At 34.9% G+C, this 26490-nt stretch overlaps 1 protein-coding gene across 3 annotated transcripts in view; it reads right to left on the bottom strand.

Annotated features, from left to right (window-relative positions):
- The window catches only part of LOC150096712 (multiple PDZ domain protein-like), a 1501001-nt gene that overhangs the window by 498301 nt on the left and 976210 nt on the right, over positions 1–26490 (bottom strand). For all 3 annotated transcript variants that reach the window (XM_090408593.1, XM_090408594.1, XM_090408595.1), the window contains one exon: positions 5255–5515. In XM_090408593.1, the coding sequence (XP_090264719.1) occupies positions 5255–5515 (261 nt within the window). The remainder of the gene's footprint in view (positions 1–5254; positions 5516–26490) is intronic.

Raw genomic sequence — 26490 nt, 5'->3', positions numbered from 1 at the left:
CTCCACCATCTTTTCCATCACCTGGTATATAGCAGCACCCAATTGTATATTTTGTTCTGCTAGCCACAATCTCACACCAAATGGCCTCAAATGTGCTCTTTTCTCTATCCTGCAATTCAACTTCTATTCTCCTTGGCTGTAGCTCATCAGCTATCATCAACAATACTCTTCCTCCTCATTTTATTCTTCCTGTCATTCCTGAACACACTATACCCATCACATTCAATCCCACTAGCTATATCATCTATAGTCAGCCATGTTTCACAATTGCCAATAACCTGTGGTCTGGAAGTGCCAACCAAGGCCAAAAATTCTTCCTTCTTGTTCCTAATACTCCTAGCATTAGTGTCCATAAATTGCAGACCCCCGTTAGTCCCATCCCTACCTTGATGCCTTATACTAACTATCCCATTCTGATTTGTTGTCTTTATTCGCTTGGGCATATTATACTCATTCATACACTCAACTGCCTCTCTAAGGTCTGCTTTCTATGCTTTAAATGGCATTATTAAAACTCTAACCAAGAGACCCTTCAATCTTTGTTCCAGTGGAACCCGCCTTTCGACCTAACTCAACCATCCCCCGTTCCCCGGCCATCCCTTCAGAAGGACTTCAGAAATGCCATCACCGTACCCTACATACGTGGCACATCAGAAAAAATATCCAAATCCTTAAAAACGCACAACCTCCACATAGCATTTAAGTCCCACCATAAACCTGCTACCCTTATCCATTTACCCAAGATCAGCTCTCTCAGTGCCAGGAGTTTATAAAGTATCCTGTTCCTGCAAGCTGGCATACTTTGGACAGACAGGTAGATCAGCAACCATCTGCTTAGAAGAACACAAATTGTACATCTGTAATCACGACTACGGTCGGTCTGGCCTGGCAGACCATGTCTTGGATACAACCCACAGGATCTCCTGGGAAAAAAACCACCATGCTCCACTACAGCAAATTCAAAAAAGAAAGACTATTTTTAGAATCTGCAGCAGTACTCAGAAATCAACTAAATCCAAATAAATATGGTTGCATTAAACTCCTGAAAATTTGGCAAACATTAACTATCAGAGATCCCACCTTACATTCTAGGCCACCTACAATTGCCCATAGAGGGCGCACCACCTAGATGGGACTTTAGAGTCACCCATGTGTTTAGCTTAGTATTGTGTTGTATTTGAGTGTGTGTTACATTAGTTTTTTGTAATCCCTGAAGATGTCTCAGTGACTGAGATGAAATATTGGAAGTACTAACATCAGTTTTAATCCTTTCCAAGTGCTGTATATAATTCCATTAAGCCTACAACATGATGTCCTCAGAGCACTTAAGCCTCAACACACAAATTCGTTAACATTTGCTCATAGAATCAGTTTTCGAATCTACCTGCAATGATTCTGTATTAGATATTGTCATTGCCACACCAACTTTGTATCACTGGTATATAACTGAATATTTCCCAGTGTCATTAATATAGAAGTTAAATAGCATTTGTCTCAGCACAGAACCCTGTGGTATTCCTTCCTTTTCTAAGACTCAGTTCTACCATACATTGCTAGCCTAACCTAATCAGTAACTCTCCCATCCATGTCACAAACTTATTTCATAATATCCCTTTGAGTTTTTGAAAACAGAAACCAAACTTATGTGAAATTGAATTTACTAGATGAAATTAGTATATCAATCTTCTGTAAATTCCTAATTATGTCTTATTATAATTGTATATGTGTACTCTTATTTTTTACTTTTTTTTTAAATTTGGAATTTGTTGACTGTTTACCGTCTTACATATGCTTATGATGCTGACAGCTTTTTTTATTTTTTTTTTAAATCAGCTGTTTTTTAAAATGCTTCTGTTATTTCCATTTTAATTTTTCCCTTATCAACGTGCTGAAGATGTCTCAGATACTAAGGAGAAAACTTACATTCTAGTAAAGTAAATTTCCCATAAGTTTAGCTTCCATCTTTATTTTCACAAACATGCCAGTTTACATACCTATTCTAAAACAATTACCTTTGAGTTTATATAACAACTTCCTATGTGTAATCCTGTCAAATACCTTCGCAAAATCAAGAAGTATCATGGTACATCCATTTCCCACCCATCAAACTCTGCTCTCACACTGTTACAGAATATGAGCACATTGCCCGAGTAAAATCAACCCTTAAAAAAAAAAACTGTTCTTGATAGGGGACCAAAGCGTAATACTTCCACCTCAGAGGTGGAAGGATTAATAATATATATTACTTTATCAGTAATAATATATATATATATTACTTTATCAAACACCTTTATATATACACACACACACATTTCTTTGATATGTTAGTAGTGCTAGACTACCATGCAGTTAAGCAGTAGTGATACAAAATAAACTTAAATGTATTTAAACAGTTAACTTCTTAGCATGTGTAGTATTCCTTAGGGCAGGGGTTCTCAACCTTTTCCAGTGGCATACCACTATATTTAATTCAAGATATTAGATGTACCAGTAAGGCAGTGGCTCACATACCACCAGTGGTACGCGAACCATGGGTTGAGAATCCCTACCATAGGGAATAACATAGAAATATTGTATATATAAGGTGGCCATAATTAAAGAGGAGGTGCTCAGAGCCCTGTAGCCAAAAATGTATTAGATGAAATTCGACCAAACTTGGTGTAAGTACAGCCAGAAATATACCATTTTGATTTACAGAAATAAAACAAAACAAAAAAAAAAAAAAAGTGCAAAATTCAGCCACCCAGCAGACAATTGGTGCCAGAATCGCATGAAATTTGAAAAATCTCACTGTTTCTACTCATGAGTTGGTGGATATAAGGAAGACAGAAACGAATTTGTGTCATTCTGATAAGACTGAAGTGCTATGGATCTCACCTTACCGGAATGTGCATTGCTAGTCAAGCTTTACTATCAACAACGTGGTAATGCCAATGCTATGCTTCAAGAAGTCTGGTGTTTGAAGGATAGAGAAAAGGTCCAATGACAATAACAAGTCATAGAAAATGATTTTACAATTTGAAAATAGCAGATCTTTAGCAGTGAGGCCAGGACAATGGTGCAAATGAATTATTCCTCAACAAGTTCGTGAAGTTTCAACTGCTATCATGGAAAACAGAATGAAAAACACACAAGGATCCAGCAGTACTCAGGAAATATCAAGGCAACTTGGACACCATATTCAACTGTGTGAAAAATCCTGAATCAAATGCTGAGGTTTTTCCTCCACAAGATCTTCCATACTCAAGCTTTGCTTCATGGTGATGGAGAAACTCAACTGCAGTTTTTGCCCTGAATTCTTAGCTTAAATGGATGTGGATGATGTATGGCCATGGAAGATCTTGTGGAGTGACGAGGTACATTTTTATATCAACGGTAGTGTTAAATCACAGAATTGCCTCAATTCGGCTGTGAATAACCTCACGTGTTCCATCCACATGAGGTTTATTACTGATCCATACTTTTTCGATGAACTTTGCCTGACGGGACCAGTGACTTGTAGCATCTCTGCTGATAGGTATCAAGAGATGCTGCACAACTCTGTTGTTCTGCAACTGCAGCAGCAAAGATGGCTTGACTCTACCATATTCATAAAGGATGGAGCACCACCTCACATTGGATCCAGTATACAGCGAATGTTATGAAAACACTTCACAGACCACAGAGTGATTAGCTGTGCATTTTCCATAGCATGTCCACCTTGTTTGCCTGATCTCAACCAGTGACTATTGGTTGTGGGGCTATCCAAAATGAATGGTGTATGAAGGACATATTCCTGATTTAGCAACCTTGAAAGACAGAATAACGTAGCATGTGAGGCAAATCAATGGAGATCTGTTGCGATCCACTGTAGAAAATGTCATTCACAAATTTAGTTCTTAAAACATCTGAAAGGAGATCATATTGAACCACATCTGTAAGAAGTGGTTATTACAGATGTGGTTACAGAATTTTGTACTTTTTTTTTTTTTTATCTCCTGTAATAAATACCCCATGTTCCAGAGCATACTTTCACTAAGTCTGGTTGAATTTTGTCCAATACACTTTTCACTACAGGGCTCTGAACACCCCCTCTTTAATTATGGCCACCCTGTATATTATACATATAATGTTATTTACAGTACCATCGCCATTCACTATTGCAATGTGTAGGCATTGCAGTAACAACAGCCATTTTGTCACTTGAGTTTCATTTTGAATCTCAATAATGGACATGCATGTTAGCTGTTATTATTAGAACAGCTATTGCTGTTCTGTTACTTTATCTACAAACAGATTCTTGGATGTTATTACCAGATCTAATGTTCTTGCCACAAGTCATTCCCATAATGTGCTGCTTAAGAAGGTTAGTTCCCAGTACCTCTAGGTTCTCTTTCCCACCTCGTTTTCTTATTTTTTGCAAGTTTTTTCCTCCTTATATCCACATAATTGAAATAACCCATAATGACAACCCTTCTTATGTGCATAAGATTAATCTCCTCTGCAATTCGCTGTCCTCTTTGGCTGACCTTGGTCTTTATAGTAGCACCCAACTATGTATTTTGTCCCATAAACCTCTAGCTCCTTAGCAAACCCTCAGAATTTATGACTCATATTATCACAGCCATTCCCAATTTTTACTTTGGTCAGATTCACTTTGTCTACAATCATTCATAATAGTCCCTCCTGTATTATTCTGCTTATCATCCCTAAATACACACATCCTATCATATTCTAATCCTTTAAGAATATCTTCTCTTCTCTCAAAGAAACAAAAAATTTGAAGTTCTTTTTGACTGTGTTTCAGTGCAATGTTACATTTCCTTTCATCAATGCCAAAATTTCTGTGCTTAAAATACGTTAATTTAGTCAAGGCAAGTAAGCCTATTGGATCGATCTTGTCATAAACAAGGAGAAGACTAAATATATGTACATTTCAAGGGCCCATTAGTATCAATTCAACTTGGTTGTTGATCATTATATCTTTGAGGCAATGGATAATTTTAAATATCTAGGGGTCAACATTAACAGTTACAATGATATTTCAAGAGATAGAGGTACCCTGCTCAGAGCAATGTACCACAAGGAAGCATAAAATAAATAAATAAATAAATAAATAAAAAATCAGACTTGGGTTCTGGATGAAGATTCCTAGTTTATCTAGACTCTTGTCCTTGATCCTTGACTATAGCATGTAATATACAAAAACGTTGAAAATTTTTGTAGATAGAAGAGTTTACTTGTGATATAAAATAATTACAGTTATTAAATTTACCTCATTTCCTTTTTTAGTAACTACTTTTTCCTGAACTTTTCTGCTAATTTTCTCTTCCTGTTTTACTTCTTTGTCAGAGGATGTTGATGAAAGTTTCTTGAAAGAACTTGAGGTACTTTGAAGACTGCTTACAGTTCGAGGTGGAGGTACTGGTGGAATCCCATCACCAAGTTGATCCAAAGAAATTTCTTTATCATCATCGTTATCGATTAATTTTGGAGTTAAAGTAGTTGGGAATTTCCATTCATCTTGTGAAGATGCCTTAAATAATATTAAAAGAGAATGAAAAATATGTTTTCAGCAACTAGTATAAATAACATAATTGAATTCACATATAAGGTTAGCAAAAATTCTTGTTTCTACAAAAAGAAACATTTGAAGGGAGAAAATTATTAAAAAAACATTTCAAGTAAAGATACTGTTTGTGAATAATTCTTTCCATCTTATCTCAAACCTCAAAAGCTTAAGTCAGAAATATGTGTCCCTTAATTAGATAAACTCTATTTGGATTTAAATTCATCTGAGAATGGCTAATCCAAAATTCATATTTTGGGGTTCACTTTTTTTTTGTTGATTTTTTTTAATCACAATGATAATAATACTGCATTTTTTTTTCATGTACTATGGGTACACTAATCTGAAATCTATGGGTGAGATAACCTGAAAATCCTGCTCTGAAATCAAACATGGAACTTTGATTTCAGAGCAGGGTTTGGTCTTGTGCAAGACAATGAAGTTTACTATCTAAAGATATTTACAAACATTCATACTCACAGTGGGATCTGAACAGGCTGTGTATCTCCTGGTTAGGGAGAAGAGTAAGAATCTGTTCAGTCAACCAAGCCAGCAATTTAAACGACAAACTGAAGAAAACAGCAAATTTTCTAACAGCAAGAGTTTTTGGCATGGACACAACAGGCTAAAATATTTTTAGCCTGTTGTGTTCTTTCTTAAAAGTGTAATTTGTATATATGTGGTGTAAGATAGACTCAAATATAGAACATTTCAAAAGAAGCAGGCAATATATTACTACTAAGATAGATATATTCACCTGTTTTAGGATTGACAAAGTAAACTATCATGTCATACAATAAGCACAGAGAATATGCTGTTGCCACTAAACAATAGAACTATAGTATCACATTAACTAGGACAAGTAAAATAAAATGATTTTATAGGGGGTATACAGTGAAATGAAATTCATGCGACATCTGATATGTCAGGGAAACTGTAATTGATTTCAAAGGACTTGAATAAAATAGCCAGTGCTTATTTTATCTCATATCTTTATAGGTTTTTTGATTTTTGATTTTTTTTTTTTATGACACAAAAACATCAAGGGTCACACTGTGCCAGAATGCAGGTTACAGCAGTACATATGGTAATCTTTATAGGTGTTGCTTTCTATCACATATCATGATCTGAATAATCTTAATTTATGTCAAATAACAATTATATTTATCTGATATGTGGATTTATTAAATTATATTATATTTGCCAAGAAGGTATATTTTTGTTTAATCCTTTTAACCAAGTGTAAGCACACAAAGTATTCATGTGAATTAACTTCACAACTAAGCTACTTGCATATAGAGACTGATGACTTCACATCAATTGCATATTGATATCTCAATAATGAGACCTCTTTATTGAGGCCTCATCAGTGGAAGCTGTACATGGGAATATGCCAAGGTTGAATTAATGCATTAGTGAATTACTGAATGTTGATTTATTAAAATACTCTGGATCAAAGATACATTTCAAAGTTTTTTTTTTGCATGGTCACTCAGTAAATTATACTTGCAAAGAAATTATATTCGTGTTTAATTATTTTATCCAAATGTAAGCAAACAAAGTTTGTACGTGAAGTATCTTGTATACAGAGGCTGATGACTTCGCATCAATTGCCTTAGTGTCCCATAATGCAAAGCAAACTTGCTTTCAGATATGCAATGTCTGAAAGCAAAGATAAGCATTAAGGAAGGGTCACAACCTAAACCAATATGCAGCATTAGTGCAAACATATCTCATGTGGAAAATGTTTGCTTATACTTGGGTTAAAGGATTAAACAAGAATATAATTCCTTGGCAAATATAATTTACTGGGCAACCAAGAGGAAAAACTTTATACATGTAGATTTATTGTTCCCAAATATGTATTATGATTAACATCACAGATGCCAAAGGATGCTGAGTGGTTCTCCATTTGTCACTTACTAAAGAAAGATAACTAGCTTTAAATTCTGCATGATGGCAACAATTTATTAAGACTTCATAACAGAAATTTTCATCAACTACACTTTTCATAAATGGCTAAGTTAGCTGGTCATAGATAACAATTATTTCTTCCCACCCACACATCCTGGAAACTCTGATTTTTTTTTTTCTTTCACAAAATAAGCAAACTAAAGTTTGAACACATTCTTCTCCAGCATTTTCTGATATGTACCCTTAAAAACTCTTATAAACACATGTAAATGTAGTAACAGCATGTTTAATGATGCTTAAAAAATCAAAGAGATATCTCAGACTGAATTGCACATAACATCTATGTAACAAATCCAACTGGATAATCCCACTGCAAAACTTTCATTGAATAACCAGTTCAAAGGAATAGCTTACTGTTGCGTATATTCCTTAAAATATGGGAGTGTCGGTTTAATGCAGCAAAATGTAAGGTCTTGAGGTTTGGGACACATTGATGGGATGCTGCATGCTCTATTGGAGAAGCTATACTGGAGGAAGTAGGGGAGACAAGAGATCTGGGGTTGATGATTGATAGAAACCTGAAATTTAGGGGACATGTTGCAAAGGTAGTGAAGGTAACACAGAGGATTGCTGCAATAATGAGAAGGACACTGACCAGCAGAGATAAAAGAGTTATTATTCCGTTGTATAAGACTCTGATCAGACCACACTTAGACTATTGTTCACAGATTTGGTCCTCTGGATTTGAAGGGGATAAATTAACTGTGGAAAGGGTACAAAGGCAGATAACAAAGATGGTTTCAGGACTATACAATGTTAGTTATGAGGATCAGCTGTATCCTCATAACTAACTATCCACCAAACTCTGCAGTAGGAGAGGTGATACGATTGAGACTTTTAAGCTGTTGAGAGGTGGTTACAGGGTTGACACAGGGGAGTTCTTTCGCTTGGTTGAACAGCATGAAGGAGTGATGACAAGGAGGTCATCCCTGGAAGTTACGAAAGGGAAACTGAGCAAGAGGGTGAGGAGTGGTTTCTTTGCATGGAGGGTAGTTGAACCATGGAATGCATTGCCTAATAGAGTGGTGAGAGCAAGAATGGTCAAAGAGTTTAAGGAGTGGTATGATAGACTTGGTGTTTCCTAAGAGAGACCTCCCACGATGAGTCTTGACAGACTTTGTGTTTCCTAGGAAGGACCTCCAGCGGTGAGGCTTTTGACTCCATGGAGGCCTGAATAATAATAATTATTTCCACAGCCTTATTAACATCTAATCCAATCAACATCTCATACATCTGATTCTTCCACTTCTAATACTTACCTCCCTTCTATATATTGCACAGCATCATTTATACCATTGGTGCTCATTCGATAATTCCACCATATCCTTTTCAATGGTCACTGCTGTGGACTATCCACCAGCGTCAACCTGCCATTATTCTTTCTCTTGCTTACCATATAGCAGAAGAATTCTAGTGAATTCTTCTGCTATATGGTACTTGACTCTCATACTGCACCTTATACCTTCCTAGCCTGCACTTTATACTCTCATGAATACGATTGCCACCACACACCTTGCTTGATTTTACAGTTCATAATATCTCCTCCTACTCTATTTACTTACTTAACCCTGGGTATGCAGTTATACATAGCCCATGCCAGATACTGCCTTATGAATTTCTATGCACTGTCAATATCTTTTCTGGACAGATCATCTACTCAATGTATTGATGCTAGTTGACTTCAGAGCTTCACATAATCACACACCTTATATATATACTTCCACATATATCTACTTTTGCCAGTAACTTGTTCTTGTTTCATCACTTCCGAAACAAGTATCTCATGATCACTCCCACCAACTGGCATCAGTGTAATACCTCACTAACTACATCTTGTAAAGTTTATCACCAAATCTAAAATACTAAAGTCTCTAGTTGCTTCAGTCACATGCTGCTTAAGATATTTATTCCTCAGAAATTCAACCAACTCACTCTCCTTGTTCTCGCATACTATCTCCTCCTCCTACTCTATATTCCTGTAATTAAAGTCACCCATCAGGATCACCTTTTTATATGCCCAATCAATTTGCCTAAGCATTTCACAATCAGTATTATTCTCTACATTCCCTGGCCTATAACAGCAACCTATCAGATATACTAGCCTGTTAATTTCAACTTCATACCACACAGATTCAGTATATGTAATATATACTATCAATTTCCACAATTTCTGACACAATTCCTAGCAGAGAATTTCCCTGACTCTGTTGTTATGTCTCATACGAATTAATAATTTTTCAAGATTATTGATATCAAATGCATTCAAGTGTAGGTTGTCCATCTTGTACAAATCAGTTCTTCCTCCAAACTCACTTCACACATCAAAAATACTCACATACTTTCCTTCTTACACAGCCTATGCATTGAACTGTTTGCCATCATAGCCTTTCTTCTTAATTCATTTTTATCATATATAGGCAGTATAGGCATGGTTTTCTCACTCACTCTTCACTCTTTCTCACTCTTCAATCACGTTTCTTCCAACAATCCTCTCTCATATTGAACTTAACCCTGATTAAATCATTCATATTTATATCTAGGTAGTATCAAATAGCAGAAAAGGAATGCCAGATCTTTCTTGTGACAAATTAGACAGGACTAAGTATTGGTGTCATTGAAGCCTACAAAGGTTGTCCTCACCTCATAGGAGTATAATACAAAAATCAGAGTTCAGGACACAGATCAGATATGGCAGATCTTGAAGTTTCTAATAACTGCTGAGTACTATAGGATTTGTCAAATGAAAAGAAGAATGCATTGTACTGTCTTCAACAAAGATAAAGAGGATTTCAAAATTTCTATACCAAACCATCTTGTTGCAATTATTTGCTTTCTTTATCTCTTTCCACATTCCAATAACCACTCAGACCTCTTCAACTATGTCTAAAGCTCAATTTTCTGCAATCAAAGTACACAAATAGTGGATCATCTTCTTGGGTGGGGGGACTTCAACATTTACTTGCTGCTATATTGTTATGGATTATATTCTTACAGAAAATCAGTAGCCATCATCCACATATCAAGCTTACCATGGATTGCAGATTTTAGTCAAAGCTGAAAACCAATATTTACTAGAAGGTACAACAAAACGATCCAGTGAATCATCCTATCCAGAAAATGACATCATTAAAATGTCACTCAGCAAAGTTGACATCTTTTCCTTCTTTGATACTGCTTTATAACTAGAGCTTCTCAATATGAAAGTCTTAATACAACTAAATGCCAGGTTAGATTCCTGAGTTACCACTGTGGAGAGAAGTGTTTCAATTTTATATGTTTCATGCATTTCTGAGTAGGTTACAAGAATTTTGAGCCCTTTAACAAACTTACTAATTTTGTGTCCACCACTAAGGATAGGCTTCTGTCTTTACCTGGAGTTCAAAAGGTCCCATGTAACTAGTATCTCTCATATTTTGGGCAATCTAGCCACCCTGCCGAGAAGAGGATTTATAACTCCAAAATTATATTATGAGTCTGATAAGTCCTGCCTCATTCAGTAGAGCATTGACACTGAATATAGGATACTCTGAAGAGACATGCTGCTTATCTTCAGAACCCATCTTAAGAACAAAATCTTGTGTTCAAGAAGAGTTCCACAGCCTTGTTGCATCATTCTAATTTAAATCAGAATGATTTAAATAACTTAGCTATGTCAAAAAGTTGGGGGCTTAAGTGGAGCTATAATTATTACACCCCCTCACACATTTATTTTATCTGCTAATCTTTTTTTTTTCTGTCACCCAAACTGTTTTATTTCTGGTTATATTTGTGATATCTAGCATGTGGCATTTGGCATGAACAGTTAATCAATTCATTACACTGAAAATAAGCTATATGATTCAACCTAAAATATGTTTGATTTTTTTTTTTTTAATTGTCACTAAATATTTTGCAACTGCCTTTACATGTCACGTGTTTAGAATATGTCCACATTACAGTTACCACTGCAAGTTACCTTCAAGGGGTACATGGAATACTATAGTACTTGTACATACATAATTAAGTTCTGATTATTCCCAGCTTCATACAAACAATTGCTTCCAAATTAATCTGTTATGTTTTATATCCAAACTGATCAGTTCTCCAATACTGTCAGGTTTCACGTTTTGGTCTTCTAAGGCAGCACTTCCTAAACTGTGGTCTGTAGCCCCCCTTGGGGGCCATTAGTTTTGTTGAGGGGGGGTGAAATAATGAAAATAAATTTAAAATGTTTTAAGACTAAGTCAAATGTATCTGTAAGATGATAAAAATGTAATATTTGCATTTGATTTTTGCAATATTCGCTGTGTATGTTTTGTATTGAATATAAAAACAATAAATATTATAATAATATATGTCTGTATTACAAATTTTTTTTTCCGATGGGGGCCGTGAAATATTTTAATTTTTCGAAAACGGCCTTTACATCCATAAGTTTTGGGAAGTACTTCTACAATACTGTTTAGCTTCTCTTTTAATATTCCTGCATACATTTTATATCCTGTATTTAGCAGACTAATCCCTTTATAGTAATTGCAATTCTCTTTATTTCCATTTTTATAGATTGGGATAACCAGTGCTTTCTTCCAAGAGTTAGGAGTTTTTTCAAACATCCAAACCATATTAAAAATTTTCAGAAGTCTTTCATTAAATTTTTCGCCTGCATTTTTGTATAGTTCAATATTTATATTGTCTTCTCTTGGTGTTTTCTTATTTTTCATCTTCTTTATTGTATTTTTCAGTTCTAACATTGTGATATTTTCTGTTAGATCATTCTTTGTTTTATAAAAGTTTATTTCATTGTTCTTATCTGTGCAGAAATATTGGAAATGGGTCACCCATTTTTCTAAATCTATTGTTTGTATTTTTATCTTTTCTTTTATTATAGAATTAATGATAAAATATTTTCTTCAGCTCATTTCCACATTTTAAATTCCTGATGTCTTTTTCTACATCCAATAATGAAATGCATCACGGCTCTAGACTATTTTCTATTGCTATCCTGTTTTTTACCTCATTTAATCATTTCACAAGATAATTTTTTCTGCTGAACTGGCTGCATCATTCCTTAACTTTCCCTCAAGATTGTAAACATACAAGTAACTGCTGTTGACAACCATTCTCTTCAGTGTGTCTTCCAAAAACTTGCTATAGTAGTATTTTATCCTCTTCTTTAATTCCATTTATTTTTTGGAAGTCTTCTTCAGACCCTTTTCTCAAAAGGATTACAATGACCAATTGTTCCAAAATCACACTGCAGGAGTAGGTTCCTCCATTTCCTTTCTGCTTTTCCTTGTGAAAAGATTAAAATGAAAAATAGTGGAGAGAAAGGCATAACAAATGACTCAAGACAGCACTGTATGAAGATTCTATCATGGTGTGGTGCATAAGGGGTGCACAAGGTATGTTTTCCAGGAAGGAAAATGAATAGAGTGATTGAGGCATTGGATATGAGAAGTAGGCATATGAGGGAGTTAGTAGTTGTGGTTGGTTCAAATGATTTGGTTGGGCATAGGAAGAATGTGAGAATGGATATTGAGGAAAGCAAAAGGCAAAAGTGTGGTAGGAAGGGTAATTTGTGAATTTGTAATCAGTTGCCCAGGTATGACAATGATGGTTTGTAGCAAAGAGCAGAGATCTTGAATAGAATGTTAGCAGAAATGTGTGAAGAAAAAGAAATGCAGTTTGTGAATGTGTCAAGATGACTTTGAGGGACGAATGGAACTGTATAAGAGCAACAGACTGTATCTGAATGGTTTTGGAAAGAGTCATTTGGGAAGGTTGCTGCTGAAAGGAAGTGTAATGAGTGATGCAGACAAGGTATCAGTGGAAGTCAAAGACAATGTGAATGAATAGGAAAGTGGACTAGGTGAGACCAAGGTGGTTGTGAATGGAGAAGAGAATGTGAGAACAGGAATGCAACTTGGACAGGGAAATGGAGTGGGCCAGGGAGATCAAGAGGACATGGTGTAAGGAGAGTGGATTCTGAAAGTGGCAATGGATGCATGTATGTGGATGATCAGTAGAGGAATGGAATGATCAAGAATACATGGGAGGAAGGATGGATCTGGGGGTTGATATAGGGCAGAAAATGAGCAGACAGGAGCAGATGAGAAGTCACAGATGGGGGAACAGCACAAGTAGGACTGGTTATAGACCAAGAAATGAATTATGTTTATTTACAAATGCCAGGAGTATCAGAAATAAGGGAGATTATATTGTTGCATCGATTGAGTTTGTGTCCAAAAACAGTTAGAATAAGTAAAACATGGTCGGATGCGAATGACATTTTAATAGGAACAGAAATGGAGGGATATGATGATTTTCCTGAAGATAGGAAAGTCAAGAACGGAGGGAGGGGAGTGCTGCTGATGATAGCAGGAGAATCATGTCTACACAACGCTGAGATACAAGGAGAAAAAAAGTGGCAGTAGTTTTGAAGCAGTATGGTGTGAAGTGAAGGTTGATAGAAGGAGACATTTGGTAGGGTGTTGCTACAGACCAGGGAATGTGGAAGGCAGAGACAAAAGAATGTATAAGCAATTTGGCTTAGCGAGTAAGTAAAGGGTGATCATTATGAGTGATTTCAACTACAGCAATATCGATTGGAATGAAAACATAGCATTACAGAATATGGAGAATGAATTTTTTAAGTTCTAAAGAGACAACAATCTTAGAGACTAAATAATGGAGGGCACACAAGGGCTAAGAGGCTTAGATCTGATTACATCATCTGAAGATGTAATTGTGAATGGAGTGTCTAATCTTCCCCTGGTTGGCAAGAGCAACCATGAAGTGATCACCTGGATTGCAACGAGTGACATGAAAACTTCTATAAGGAAGGAATATACATGGAACTACAAGGCTGGTGATTATGGAAAGCTTAGAAGACAAATGGGAGCTATAGTGTGAAAAGAGGAATTGACTGGGAAGGATACAGATGCTGTATGGGCATTGATCATGAGATATTTAGCAACAGCAATGACGGAGCAATCTCAAAGGTGAAAAGACTAAAGATGAAGAGATTAAGCATGAAATCTGGAAAAAGAAGGCACTGTGGAGGTAACATAAGATGAATGTTGGAAATGATCAGTTGCATAAACAATACAAAGAGCAGGACAGGAAGGTAACTCAGTTGGTAAAGACAGCAAAAGCGCAGTATGAGAAAAAGTTAACCAATCAAGCTCAGAAAATCCTAGCAAGTTCTTTCAATATGTGGCAAGCAGAAAGAAAAATGACTATGGGAGGATGATACTGGCAGATTGGTAACCAATGCAGAGGATATAGTTGAAATATTCAATGATCTGTTTATCAGTGTATTTCATCCTCTCATGGCATCCTCCCATTTCATCCTTTCTTGACAACTTCAAGGAAGTTGGGGTGTAGAGGGTATGGCAGAGAAGAGACTAATGGTGAATGAGCAGAAAGCATATGAGGAATTTGAGTAAACTTGACATTAATGAGAATTTTATAGGATTGGTCTTGAGGGAATGCACTATGGAATTAATGGCACCTTCAACACAACCATTAACACGAATCTTGCAATAGGGCAAGTCTCAAAAGAATGGAAGGTGGGAAAAAATTGTTCTACTTCACAAGGGGGGGGGCTATAAAGACTAGGGTCATAAAGATAAGACTAGGGCAATAAATTATAGGTCAATTTATGTGTCTGGGGTTGTTATGGTATTAGAGAAGTTGGTGAGGACTAGGATTCAGAAGTGGTTGGATAATAGCAGTATTCTTAATGATGATCAGCATGGATTTGTTAGAAAGAGGTCATATTTCAGCAATCTGCTTATGCACTACAACAAAGTGATAAATTCACTCGATAATAGAGATGCATATAAGGTGGTGTATTTGGATTTTTCAAAAGACATTTGACAGACTGCCATATAACAAGCTAGTAGTTAAACTGAAACAGATGGGATTAGATGGCAGACTAGTAAGTTGGACAGCTGACTGGCTGTCAGACAAGTATCAGCAGGTTGTATATGAAGTAGTGGGATCCTAAAAGAGGAAGGTCACTAATGGAGTGCCACAGGGATCTCTTTTGGGACCGTTATTGTTTAACTGGTTTTAGTGGAGATGTGCAGTTGTTCACCGACGATGCAGAGTTGGGAAGAGTTATGAAAAGTAGTGCAGATGTTATGGCCTTACAGGAGTATCTGCAAATAGACTAGTGGTTCCCAACTTATTCCAAAAAATTTTGGAACCTGACAATTTTTACTGATTATAAACAAAACAACAAATCAAAAAATTAAAAATAATTTATTGAAAATACAAAAAAAAAAAGATTAATAATGGAAAAGCAAATATTATTAATTCAAACTGGTAATTAATGTAAAGGATCACACTTCTTTTCTTTCAATGTTCTTTCAAAATATGGTTTAATTGTGGACAGCTGAATTCTAATATCAGGAGTGGCATCCACTTACTTCTGTATTGTGTTTATTGAGTGTAGAGTGAAAATCCGCTTTCACACAAATATGCTGCCAAACGGCAACAAACAATGAATTGCCTTTTTGAATAAATTTGGATATTCTTCTTTTAAGTCACACTAAAACTCGGTTAATGAAACTTCATTAAATTTAACTTTTACCTGGCAGCTTGATGTCAAGGTGATGAGGTTTTCATATTCTGATGTATAGTTCCTCTGGTTTTAATTTAATATTGAAAACTTAATAGTTGTTGTCATCTTTTAGTAGAGGAGAGTATTCATTTAATGCCACATTTTTTAATTTTAGATGACAATTTCTTTTCAAATTTCCTTGTCAATTTCACAATTCAATTCCTATAAAAAGTCATTTAAAGTTTGAAGTGGATCCATATTTTTTCCAACAGGCATGGTCCAGTATTGTAACTTTTGTAACAATGATCGTAATTTATCTTTTGTGTTGAAAATAATTTCATTTTTTTCTTGAAGGGAAAAAGAAACATCATCCAATTATGTGAATATATTTGCCAGATAAGCAATTTGACTCAACCACAAAATATTTCTAAAGTGATCTGCTAAGAGAAATTTGTCATTGTGTAAGTGTATCATAAGTTATTCTTGTAATTCAAACAATCTGATAAAGAACACATGACAGCCATCTAATTGCAGTATGTGGCAGCAAAGATGTACGTTGGCTGCCCATATCTTCTAATATAATTTTGAAAAAAATCTTGTTTTTAGACGTCAGAATATGAAAATCTGACACAGATAGTTCCTCTAGTTTTTCTTTAATATTGAAAGGATTGAAAATCCAATAGTCATTGTCAGCTTTTAATAGAAGAAAGTATTCATTTAATGCCACATTTATTAATTTTAGATTAATGAATATTCATTTAATTTTGAAAGTTAATAATTTTCACTGCATCATCTGAAATCATTTTAAAGATGAAGGGATATTTCAAGCAACCAATGCATGTCTATGAAGAACACAGTGACTACTCATACACATTTTAGACATTTATTTTTAATTCGTGTTTACTAACTCCTCCCCCCACTTTCACAGGTCCTATCATTGACTTTGTACCATCACTACATGCATCTACACATTTCTCCCAACTTATTCCACAAGTTTTCGCACAATCATTGATACACTTAAATATCATTTCTCCTGTTGTATTGGCTTGTAAATTTTCATAGAGTAACGTCTTCTTCAATAGAATTATTGTAGAAATAATGAACAAAAACTAAGAAAATTGATAGGTTTGCAATGTCCATTATCTCAACTAATTATAAAGAGTACTCATCACATGATTGAAGTCTTAAAAAAAGTTCCTGCTCAACATCCTCCAACATATCATGAATTCTGCGTGAAACTGTATAATTTGAGAAAGAAAGTTCATCAATTTGTTGACAGGATTTATCACTGAACACACACTTAACAATATCTTTGATGCATGGTTTCATAAAACTTTCTGAAATTTTATGTGCTTCACCTTTGAGCGCTATATGGTAGCATACTTCATAAGAAGCCATTGTTGTCCTTTCATTATCCAACAACCTTTTCAACATAAAATGTTTAGCTTCGTCAAAAGACTCAAGTTTTCTTTCAAAAAATTTGACATCTTTATTTTTATATTCTGAATGGTTTGTTTCAAAATGTGTGCACAATTTAGCTGGTGCTAACAAAGTATTTGTCAGTTTGTTAGCACCAGCTAACAAAGTTAATCAAGTTTCTTATTGCATAATATACATACTACATCAGGGGCCTCAGGATTTCCTGTGGTCGTGAATCCGAGTAATAAATAAATCGATTAGTATTTTATTAAAGATACCAAGCAATTTTATAAGCTAGGTTTTTTAATCCTTTTTCCCAAGTAAGCAAACAGACAAGTCAGTCAAGTTTGCGGCTGCACGTAGTGCAACACTAGGCAACTCATTGTAAAGGTGGAATAAGATCTGATCACTTTCCTTAGAATTTTCCCCCAATGCAAAGCACATTTCCTTGCGGAGATGTATGATGCTATGCATTAAGGTAATGGTCACCATACCGGTTTCAACCTCTATTGAGGTCTCGTCAGTGGGAGCCAGACCTAAAAAATGCCAAGGGTGAAGTAATACAGAGTTTATAAATATTCTACCTAAACAAGTTGCCATAAGGTGCTTTGACCTCATTAAATAAAAATCTCAAGATGAGAGTAATATGTAGAAAGCAAATCTATTAGTATTTACATTTTTTATGACTTTGCAATGTTTAAGTATCGACAAACACTTCACTTTTCCTGAATTCATCTGCTACACAAGTAATGCTAGTGTCTTGATCTGTATTTTCATCAGTATCCACTTTACCAGTATCCTTGTCACTAAGAAACATGTTAAATGCATGCTATACTTATTTTTTTTAAAACTCCTTCTCTCAACCAATGATCTATGATATTTTAATTTGGGGTATACACAATTGGAATATTATAAATTTATATGATGCCCACTTTATTTTTTACATGCAAAGTATATAAGACATCACAAAATGATTGCAATGCAAAACACCACCGATCTATGTCTGATATGCCCACTTATATGCTGCACCTCACTTCACTACAGATGATTTTCTGAGGGGATATACTAGTGGCAGGAGAACTGAATGCAAGCATTCCAGTCATTCATCCACCACTTGACTCAACAGATTTAATTAAAATTTTTGAAACTTTATTTAAATAACTTTTTTTATACATATTTTAAACAATCAATTAGAGTTTGAAAACTAATTTTATTGAAGAACCCTAGGGTTTCGTAGAACACAAGTTGGGAACCACTGGAATACATTATGTGAGTGGGCAAATGATTGGAGTTATCAGTTTAATGTTGTAAAGTGCAAGGTCTTGAAATTTGGTAAGCAAAGTTAGGATGTAGAGTATATAATTAATGGCGAAATTTTGAAGGAGGTGTAGGAGATGAGAGATCTGGGAGTGATGGTGGACAGAGACTTGAAGTTTAGGGATCACATTGCTAAAATTGTAAAAAGCATCCCAATGGATTATGGTAATAATCAGGAGAACACTGACATGCAGAAGCAAAGATGTTATGGTTCTCTTGTTTAAAGCTTTGATAAGGTCACATATGAACTACTGAGCACAAATCTGGTCACCTGGTTTGTGGGAGAAGGATGAGAATGTATTGGAGAAGGTCCAGATAAGGTCTGCCAAGTTAGTATCAGGTCTAATGAATGTGAGATATGCGAGGAGAGATTGCATTCTCTCAATCTCTTACAGAGCCTTGTGAATATTAGAAGAGGGGATATGAGTAAGACATACAAGTTGGTGAGGGGTTGTTACCAGATTAATCCGAAGAAGATATTTCATAGAGTAGAGAAAGGCAAGGGTAGAACTAGAGACCATCCATGGAAGTATAAGAAGAGAATGAGTAGGTTCTCTGCATGGAGAGTGATTGGTGGGAATGATTTGCCTGAAAGTATGGTGAGTGTTGAAACTGTGAATAGGTCAAAGCACAGTGCAACGATCTTTGAGCACGATAAGGTATAGACCTCCCACAATGAGTTCTCTGACTTTCCATGGAGGTCAGAAGTTAATTAATAATAAAGTATACATGCGATGTATCTTCACCAATACTCTGCTTGTATAGAAAGGCTGTTGAATTCACATTAATTGCCTCACCATCCCATAAAATATAACTGAAATTACTGAAATTACCCAAGATGGTTTTGACCTTTACTGAGATCTAATCAGTAGGAGCCAGACACAGGAAGACTAAGCAATGGATATGAAGTCAAAGGCTCTAAAAAAAAGACAAGATATATATATCTGACAAGATACAACATAAACAAATTTTGCTTGCTTATGCTTGGTTAAAGGATTAACAAAAGAATATAATTTGTTGCAAAGGATAATATACTCTCCAACCAAGTGGGAAAATTTCCATAACTATTCCATAACTAAAGTATTTAATATGATGGTAAACTATTTCACTATTTGTATATTGCTGTTACAGCTCTGGTAGATCGGTTGCTAGTGATGAATAAATGCATCACCAGATAGAGATGATGGGCAAGAAAAAAGTAATCGTAATGGGAGACTTTAATTATCCAAATATTGATTGGATAGCCATAAAACTTCATGAGAAGAATGAAACTGAACTTATTGAGCTGTCTTGAGACAACTTCCTCAAGCAGCATGTGACAGAAGGAACTCAAGGTCAAATAGTGAGATTTGATTATAGCATCAGAGGGCATTTCAGTTCAAGACATAACTATTCTGCCATCAGTTGGTGAAAGTGATCATGAAGTACTTACCTGGGAAGTGACTAAGTTTATGAATGTTCCATTAGGAAAAAATTACATGCTGAACTACAAAGCAGGAAATTACGACCAACTGAGGAGTGTATTGAGTTCAGCAAAATGGTACTGGTTGTTGCTGGATGGAATGGATATCGATAGTGCATGGGAATCATCATCATTATCAATGCTTTCCATGCCTACTGATTTTCCATCTGTCCCTCACAGCTGCTCTTGCTTCTACCCAGCTTGCCCATCCTGCCTCATTCATTTCAGATTCTAACATTTTTCTCCAAGTTAATTTTGGGCAACCTCTAGAGCATCTCCCTTCTGGTGCCCAACTCAATGCTACTTGGGGACTTCTGTTTATCCCCATGTGTAAAACATGACCAGTCCATTTCCATCTTCTTAGGCAATCTCTCTTCATCTTTTGACTTGGAGAGAGTTTTCTTTAAAAGTTCCTCATTAGTGATTGTGGTCAGAAAATTTTTAAAATTCTTCTTAAACATTTGTTTTGGAAAATATCCAATTTATTATTTTGTGCCTTGGTAAGTTTCCAAGTTTTAGAGCTATATTATTATTATTACGTGACACCTACAGGGAGTCCAAAGACTCATCGAAGGAGGACACGTACTCTACATCTCTACCACTGAATTCACCAATTTACAATTAGCTGCAACTACACCAACGCCATCTACTGCCCACCACCAGGACTAGTATTTCCACAGACAATCACAAACATCCATGCCCATGGCAGGATTCGAACCCGCGGCCTTCTGGCTGGAAAGTGAATATGCTAACCGCTCGGCCAACCAGGCCAGCGGTATATAGCAGTACTGCTTGCACAATAGATTTATAGATATTAATTTTCACTTTAATTGTAATATTTGATGCTTTCCATAATTTATTTAATGACTTGAAGTAGGTTTGTGCTTTAGCAATTCTTTGTAAAACATTTTAATCGGTGCCACCTTGTTTATTTATTATTGATCTGAGGTATGTAAAAGTATCAACGTCTTCCCATTTTAGAAATTATGGACTTTACAATCGTCTTATATCATAAATAACTATTTTAATTTCTCGACGTTTCGACCTTCATATTAAGGTCATCATCTGGAATACATACAAATATACAAGGACAAGCTGAGTTACATTTCACACAATAAGCTAAAGAAACAATGTTTTGATCACCGGTTATTCTACTGGCATGACCTCTAGTGAAAAAAAAATTAAAAAAATAAAAATACAGATAAAATTACATCATCATCAAATTCCTGCGATGTATCCTCAAGGGGTGTACAGGATATGATAGTACTACATGAAAAAAAATTTACATCATTACTAACTTCCTATCTACAATTTTCCTCCAAATCAGTCTGTTACTTGTCAAGACTCCAACATTATCTAATCTTATATTTCTATCGTCTAAGGCACTTTGTACCGTATCAATCCACCTATATCTTGGTCTTATTTGACAGGAACGTTTGGTATGCTTTCTTCTTTTCCTTCACTGCCTCTTTAACTTCCTGTATCCACCAGGGAGTTCTGATTTTTTTATCCTTACAAACAACCTCACCACATGCCTCTCTGGCAGAATCGATCAATGTTTTCTTCAGAGTTTGCTAATGAATCTCCAAGGTTTGATTCCTGTTCTCAAACTCTTTCATTTTTCCTTCAATAATCTTTGTGTATTTTAGTCTACAGCTCACATCTGAGAGCTGCTCAACTTTTATTCGCTTTAAAACTTTCTTACATGTTATTTTTTTCAATATGAAATTCAATTTTATCCTGCTCAAGACTAAATAGTGATCGCTTCCAATTTCAAATCCTCTGTACACTCTGGTGTCCTGCACCAGGGAGAAAACATCACTATCAACAATAACATAGTCAATGAGACTTTTCTTATTCCTTGCCACTTCTCTCCATGTGAATTTGTGCACATTTTTATGTTGGAACATGGTGTTAGTAATAACCAGTCCATGTCCTGAGCAGAAATCCAACAGATATTTGCCATTATTATTAGCTTTGCTCTTTTCTCCAAATTTTCCCAAAATATTTTTGTATGTCTCACAATCATTTCCTACTCTGCTATTTAGATCCCCTTTTCCTTCTTCATTGTGTCAGTCGCTTTTTCTAAAGCCTCAAAAAATTTCTCCACTTCTACCTTAGTAGAACCTTCTGTGGGACCATAGGCACAAATAAGTCTCAAATTGTCTCAAACTCACAAATTGTCCAGTTCCCCATTCTCATATTTGCCCACATTACTCTACTTGAGACTGCCTGCCATTCAAGAAGATTAGCTTCGTATTTTGTGTTGAATACTATGGCTACTCCTTCTTTTCCTTGATTGTCATTGCCTGAATATACATTTTGCATTTATTGCTCAGAAAGATTTCACCAGTTTTTATCTCTTTTGTTTCAGTCACCCCTATTATGTCGATCTGGTACTTATTTAATTCCTCAGCTAGTTCCATTTCTTTGCCATTCAGACTTCTTATGTTGATAGTACCGATCTTTAACTCTGGTGATGTTGAGTTAGGGTGTGTTTTCAGATTTGTTCCAGTAGCTGACTTTTCGCTGTTCGCCCTGGTTCCCTGGCGAAAACAACGGGGGGGGGGCCTTGTTTAACCGGGCGACGCCCCAGCCGGCATGAAATTTTGTCATGTTGTACCATCATTTTTTATTTTGGTTTAACCAATAAGAATACAATTTGGTCGGCTAAATCCCAATTTGTCAGCCCATCCTCGGTCATTCAGTATCCAAGTAGATACCCAACAGGGGGCACCACGAGAAGGTGAGGATTGGACATTAGGTCAGAAGCCCTGGTCGGTTCTCCGCATTCCTTTAAAGGCTACGTGGAGGTCTCCTCTCAGTTATATAGCTTTGACCCTTATTATATGAACCTTATAAAATAAAAAATTAATTAATTATTTAGAAACTAAATCAAAGCTAAATTCTATTTAAGATAACACTAGAGAAATATTTCTTTTAGTGTTGCAAGGTGATCAGCATTCATTTTAGAAATTATGGACTTTACAATCGTGTTATAAATAACTATTTTAATTTCCCGACATTTTGACCTTCATATTAAGATAATCATCTGGAGTATATACAAATATACCAGGACAAGCTGAGTTTACATTTCAGTAAGCTAAAGAAACAATGATTTGATCACCAGTTATTCTACTGGCATGACCTCTAGTGAAAAAAAAAAATACAGAGAAAATTACAAATTACCGTATTTGCCTGCGTATAAGACGCGTCGGCCTATAAGACGCACCCCCTTTTTTGTACACATTTTTTAGGAAAAAAACTTTATAACTGCATAGTATAATGAATTTACAGTATTTCAAATATAACGTAATAAGTAGGTCTACTTTCAACAAATACCTAATCTAACTAGGAAAGAGTATCCACCTTTTAATCTTCTTTGTCAAAACCCAGAAATTCATTTCCGGAGCTAAATGAAGAGACACCTGAAACCTTTTCTAAATCAAAATCTGAGTCCTCATACCACAAACTATCCTCTGTACCATCCAGTGCATTACTAATGCCACACTTAAATGATTTAACCACTGTCTCAGTTTTCGCAGCATCCCATGAAACTTTGACCCACTCACAAACTTGCAAAATGCTAGGCTTCTTCCTTCTTCCTGATGGCATAACCTCAAAATCTGAAGACTGCATCCAGCTGTTCCACTTCTCCTTCATAAATCCCTTAAATGGTTTATTAATACAGACATCTAAAGGTTGAAGCTGACTAGTTAGACCTCCTGTAATTACAGCTAACTGAGTTTTCAACTCCTTGAGTTTATTTTTAACATCTTGTTCTGTTCTGTGAGAACAAAACTGATCGCATGCTAGCAGTGCAGGCTTCTTCAACAGTCTTTTATGGATAGATAAAAAGTCAAAACTTTTTATCTATCCATAAAACTCCAAACTTAAAACCGTCGTTGCGTTTTAAGTTTGGTCTGTGTAGTAGGGCTTCAGAACATTCTTTGTATAAACGTTCATGTTTACATAAAGATCTATGTAAAAGTTTAGACTTTTCCCAATGGATCCTATGGTTTGGATTTTCAATTCCGTGTTGAGAGAGGTTAGATTTCTGCTGTTTAAAAAGACGAATGTGGTCTTGAAGTTCCGAGATGCATTTTTGAACAGACCTACCTGTCTGTCCAAAGTAAGATCATTTGCATTAGCATGGAATCTCATAAACGCCAGGCAACATCAAAGGTGAGAGTTTGTTCTTAGGAGAAGGTAACAAAAATTATTATTTTTCCTAAAGTATGGGAAATTGTCATACAAAATTGTGTTAAATAATTAATTTTTTTTTTTTTTTGTACTACTGTAGCACGTTATGCACGTTTAATGAGATTCTATTGTAATCATGCGCCCTAACTGTATGTTATTCCTATTATTGTTTAAAACTGCTGTACTGATGATGTCCTAAGATACTTAGGATGAAATATTTAATTACATAATTTTCACTGTGGTTAATACGTGCGTTTCTTTTAATTATGATCGCACCACAGGTTTTGTTATTTAAAAAAAATATATATACTAATTTCAAGTCTCAACAAAATCCAAACCGGACAGAAAACATGGGAAAAGACTGCAACCTGGAAAAGGTTAAGAAACGTTGGAAAAAGAAAAACATGGTGAAATATGCTACATGGAACATTAAAAGCATAGCACATAAAGAAGACGTAGATAAAATTTTAATTAAGCAAAAATAACTCATTTTATACCAGAATGAAAGAATATTAGAAGTGAGATTAAAATTAAATAAAGAAAATTAAACAGTGTTGGAGTGCATGCCCCTGAAGAAGGAAAAGAAGATGAAAATGATTACTTTTACAAACAGTTACAAGGAATATATGAAAAATTAAATAAAACAGACCATATAATTATAGCCAGAGATCTTAATGCTGGAACAGGAATGAAAAAAATTAATAATAATATAGAAAAATTTGGAGAACCAACAGTAAACAAAAATGGAAAGTGACATATTGATTATATAATATATAATAATTTAAAAATAGCGAATACATTCTACAAACATAATGGTGTGCAAGAGGACAAAAATCAATATAGACTGCTTTATAGCAAATGAAAAAGCAACAAACTTCTTCCTAGATGTTAAAGTCAGAAGAGGGCTAGAAACTGACAAAGACCACATTTAGTGCAGGCAAAACTAAGGTTTCCTCCAAACTGGTTACAAAAAATACAAATAAATAAATAAACAAACTAGAGAAACAAAATCTAATTACAAAGCAAGACTGCTAAATGATTCAAGTATAATAAATTTATACCAACAGAGGATTAATAACTACGTAGAAAAAATACAAGTAAATGAAGGCATCGAGAAAGAATGGAATAACAAAAGAAATTATTATATCAGCAGCATATGAAAGTCTAGGAACACACAAAAAATATCATAAAAATAAAAAAGTACATTATGGGACAATGAAATAAAAACAATAACTGAAAATAAAAAGCTGGCCTTTAAACGATGGTTAAGTAGCAAAAAACAAGAAGATGAATATAAAAAAAAGACAAGCAATAATCACAAGAGAAACCAGAAAGAGAGACAGAGAAAGCTGGAAAAAATCTGTATCATATCTAGAAAATAACATATACAAAATAAAACCCAATGCATATAAAATACTAAAACACATAAATGCAGATATAAAAGAAACTGCAAATATAAATTGCTAAATAGATGTAAAAGAATTCTTGGATTACTTCAGATCCTTGGACAGATAATACTAACATCAAAAAAAATTATACCAGTGATTTACAAAATGCTTTAAATGATAAAATAACAATGAAAGAATTAAAGGACAACCTCAGTAAAATAAAAAATGGCAAATCAGCAGAAGAAGATACCAAACTATATAAATTTGCTGGAAAAAAAATTCATCAAAGATTATTAAAATTTTTAAATAAAATATATACAAATGCACAAATACCAATAGAATGGAATAAAAGTATAGTAATACCTATATTTATAAAAGGGGATAAAACAAAACCTGCTAATTACAGATGCATTAGTTTATTGAATACATGCTACAAAATATATAGTAGAACACGTGAAAAAATATTATTAGAATGTCAAAATAGATTTAGAAAAGGACGTTCTACAATGAATGTAGTTTTTTGTTTAAAATTACTTATAGAAAAAAGAGGAGAATTTAATTTAGAAACTCATCTTTTGCTTATAGATTACAAAAAAGCATCTGACAAAGTAACAAGATATATACTGTTTGA

This window comes from Typopeltis vanoorti, chromosome 18, assembly GCF_054136105.1.
Source record: "Typopeltis vanoorti isolate ZY-2024b chromosome 18, IOZ_Tvanoo_1.0, whole genome shotgun sequence".
Classification (NCBI taxonomy): Eukaryota; Metazoa; Arthropoda; class Arachnida; order Uropygi; family Thelyphonidae; genus Typopeltis; species Typopeltis vanoorti.
Note: the sequence above shows the minus strand (reverse complement) of the source record. Positions and strands in the feature narration are given on the sequence as shown.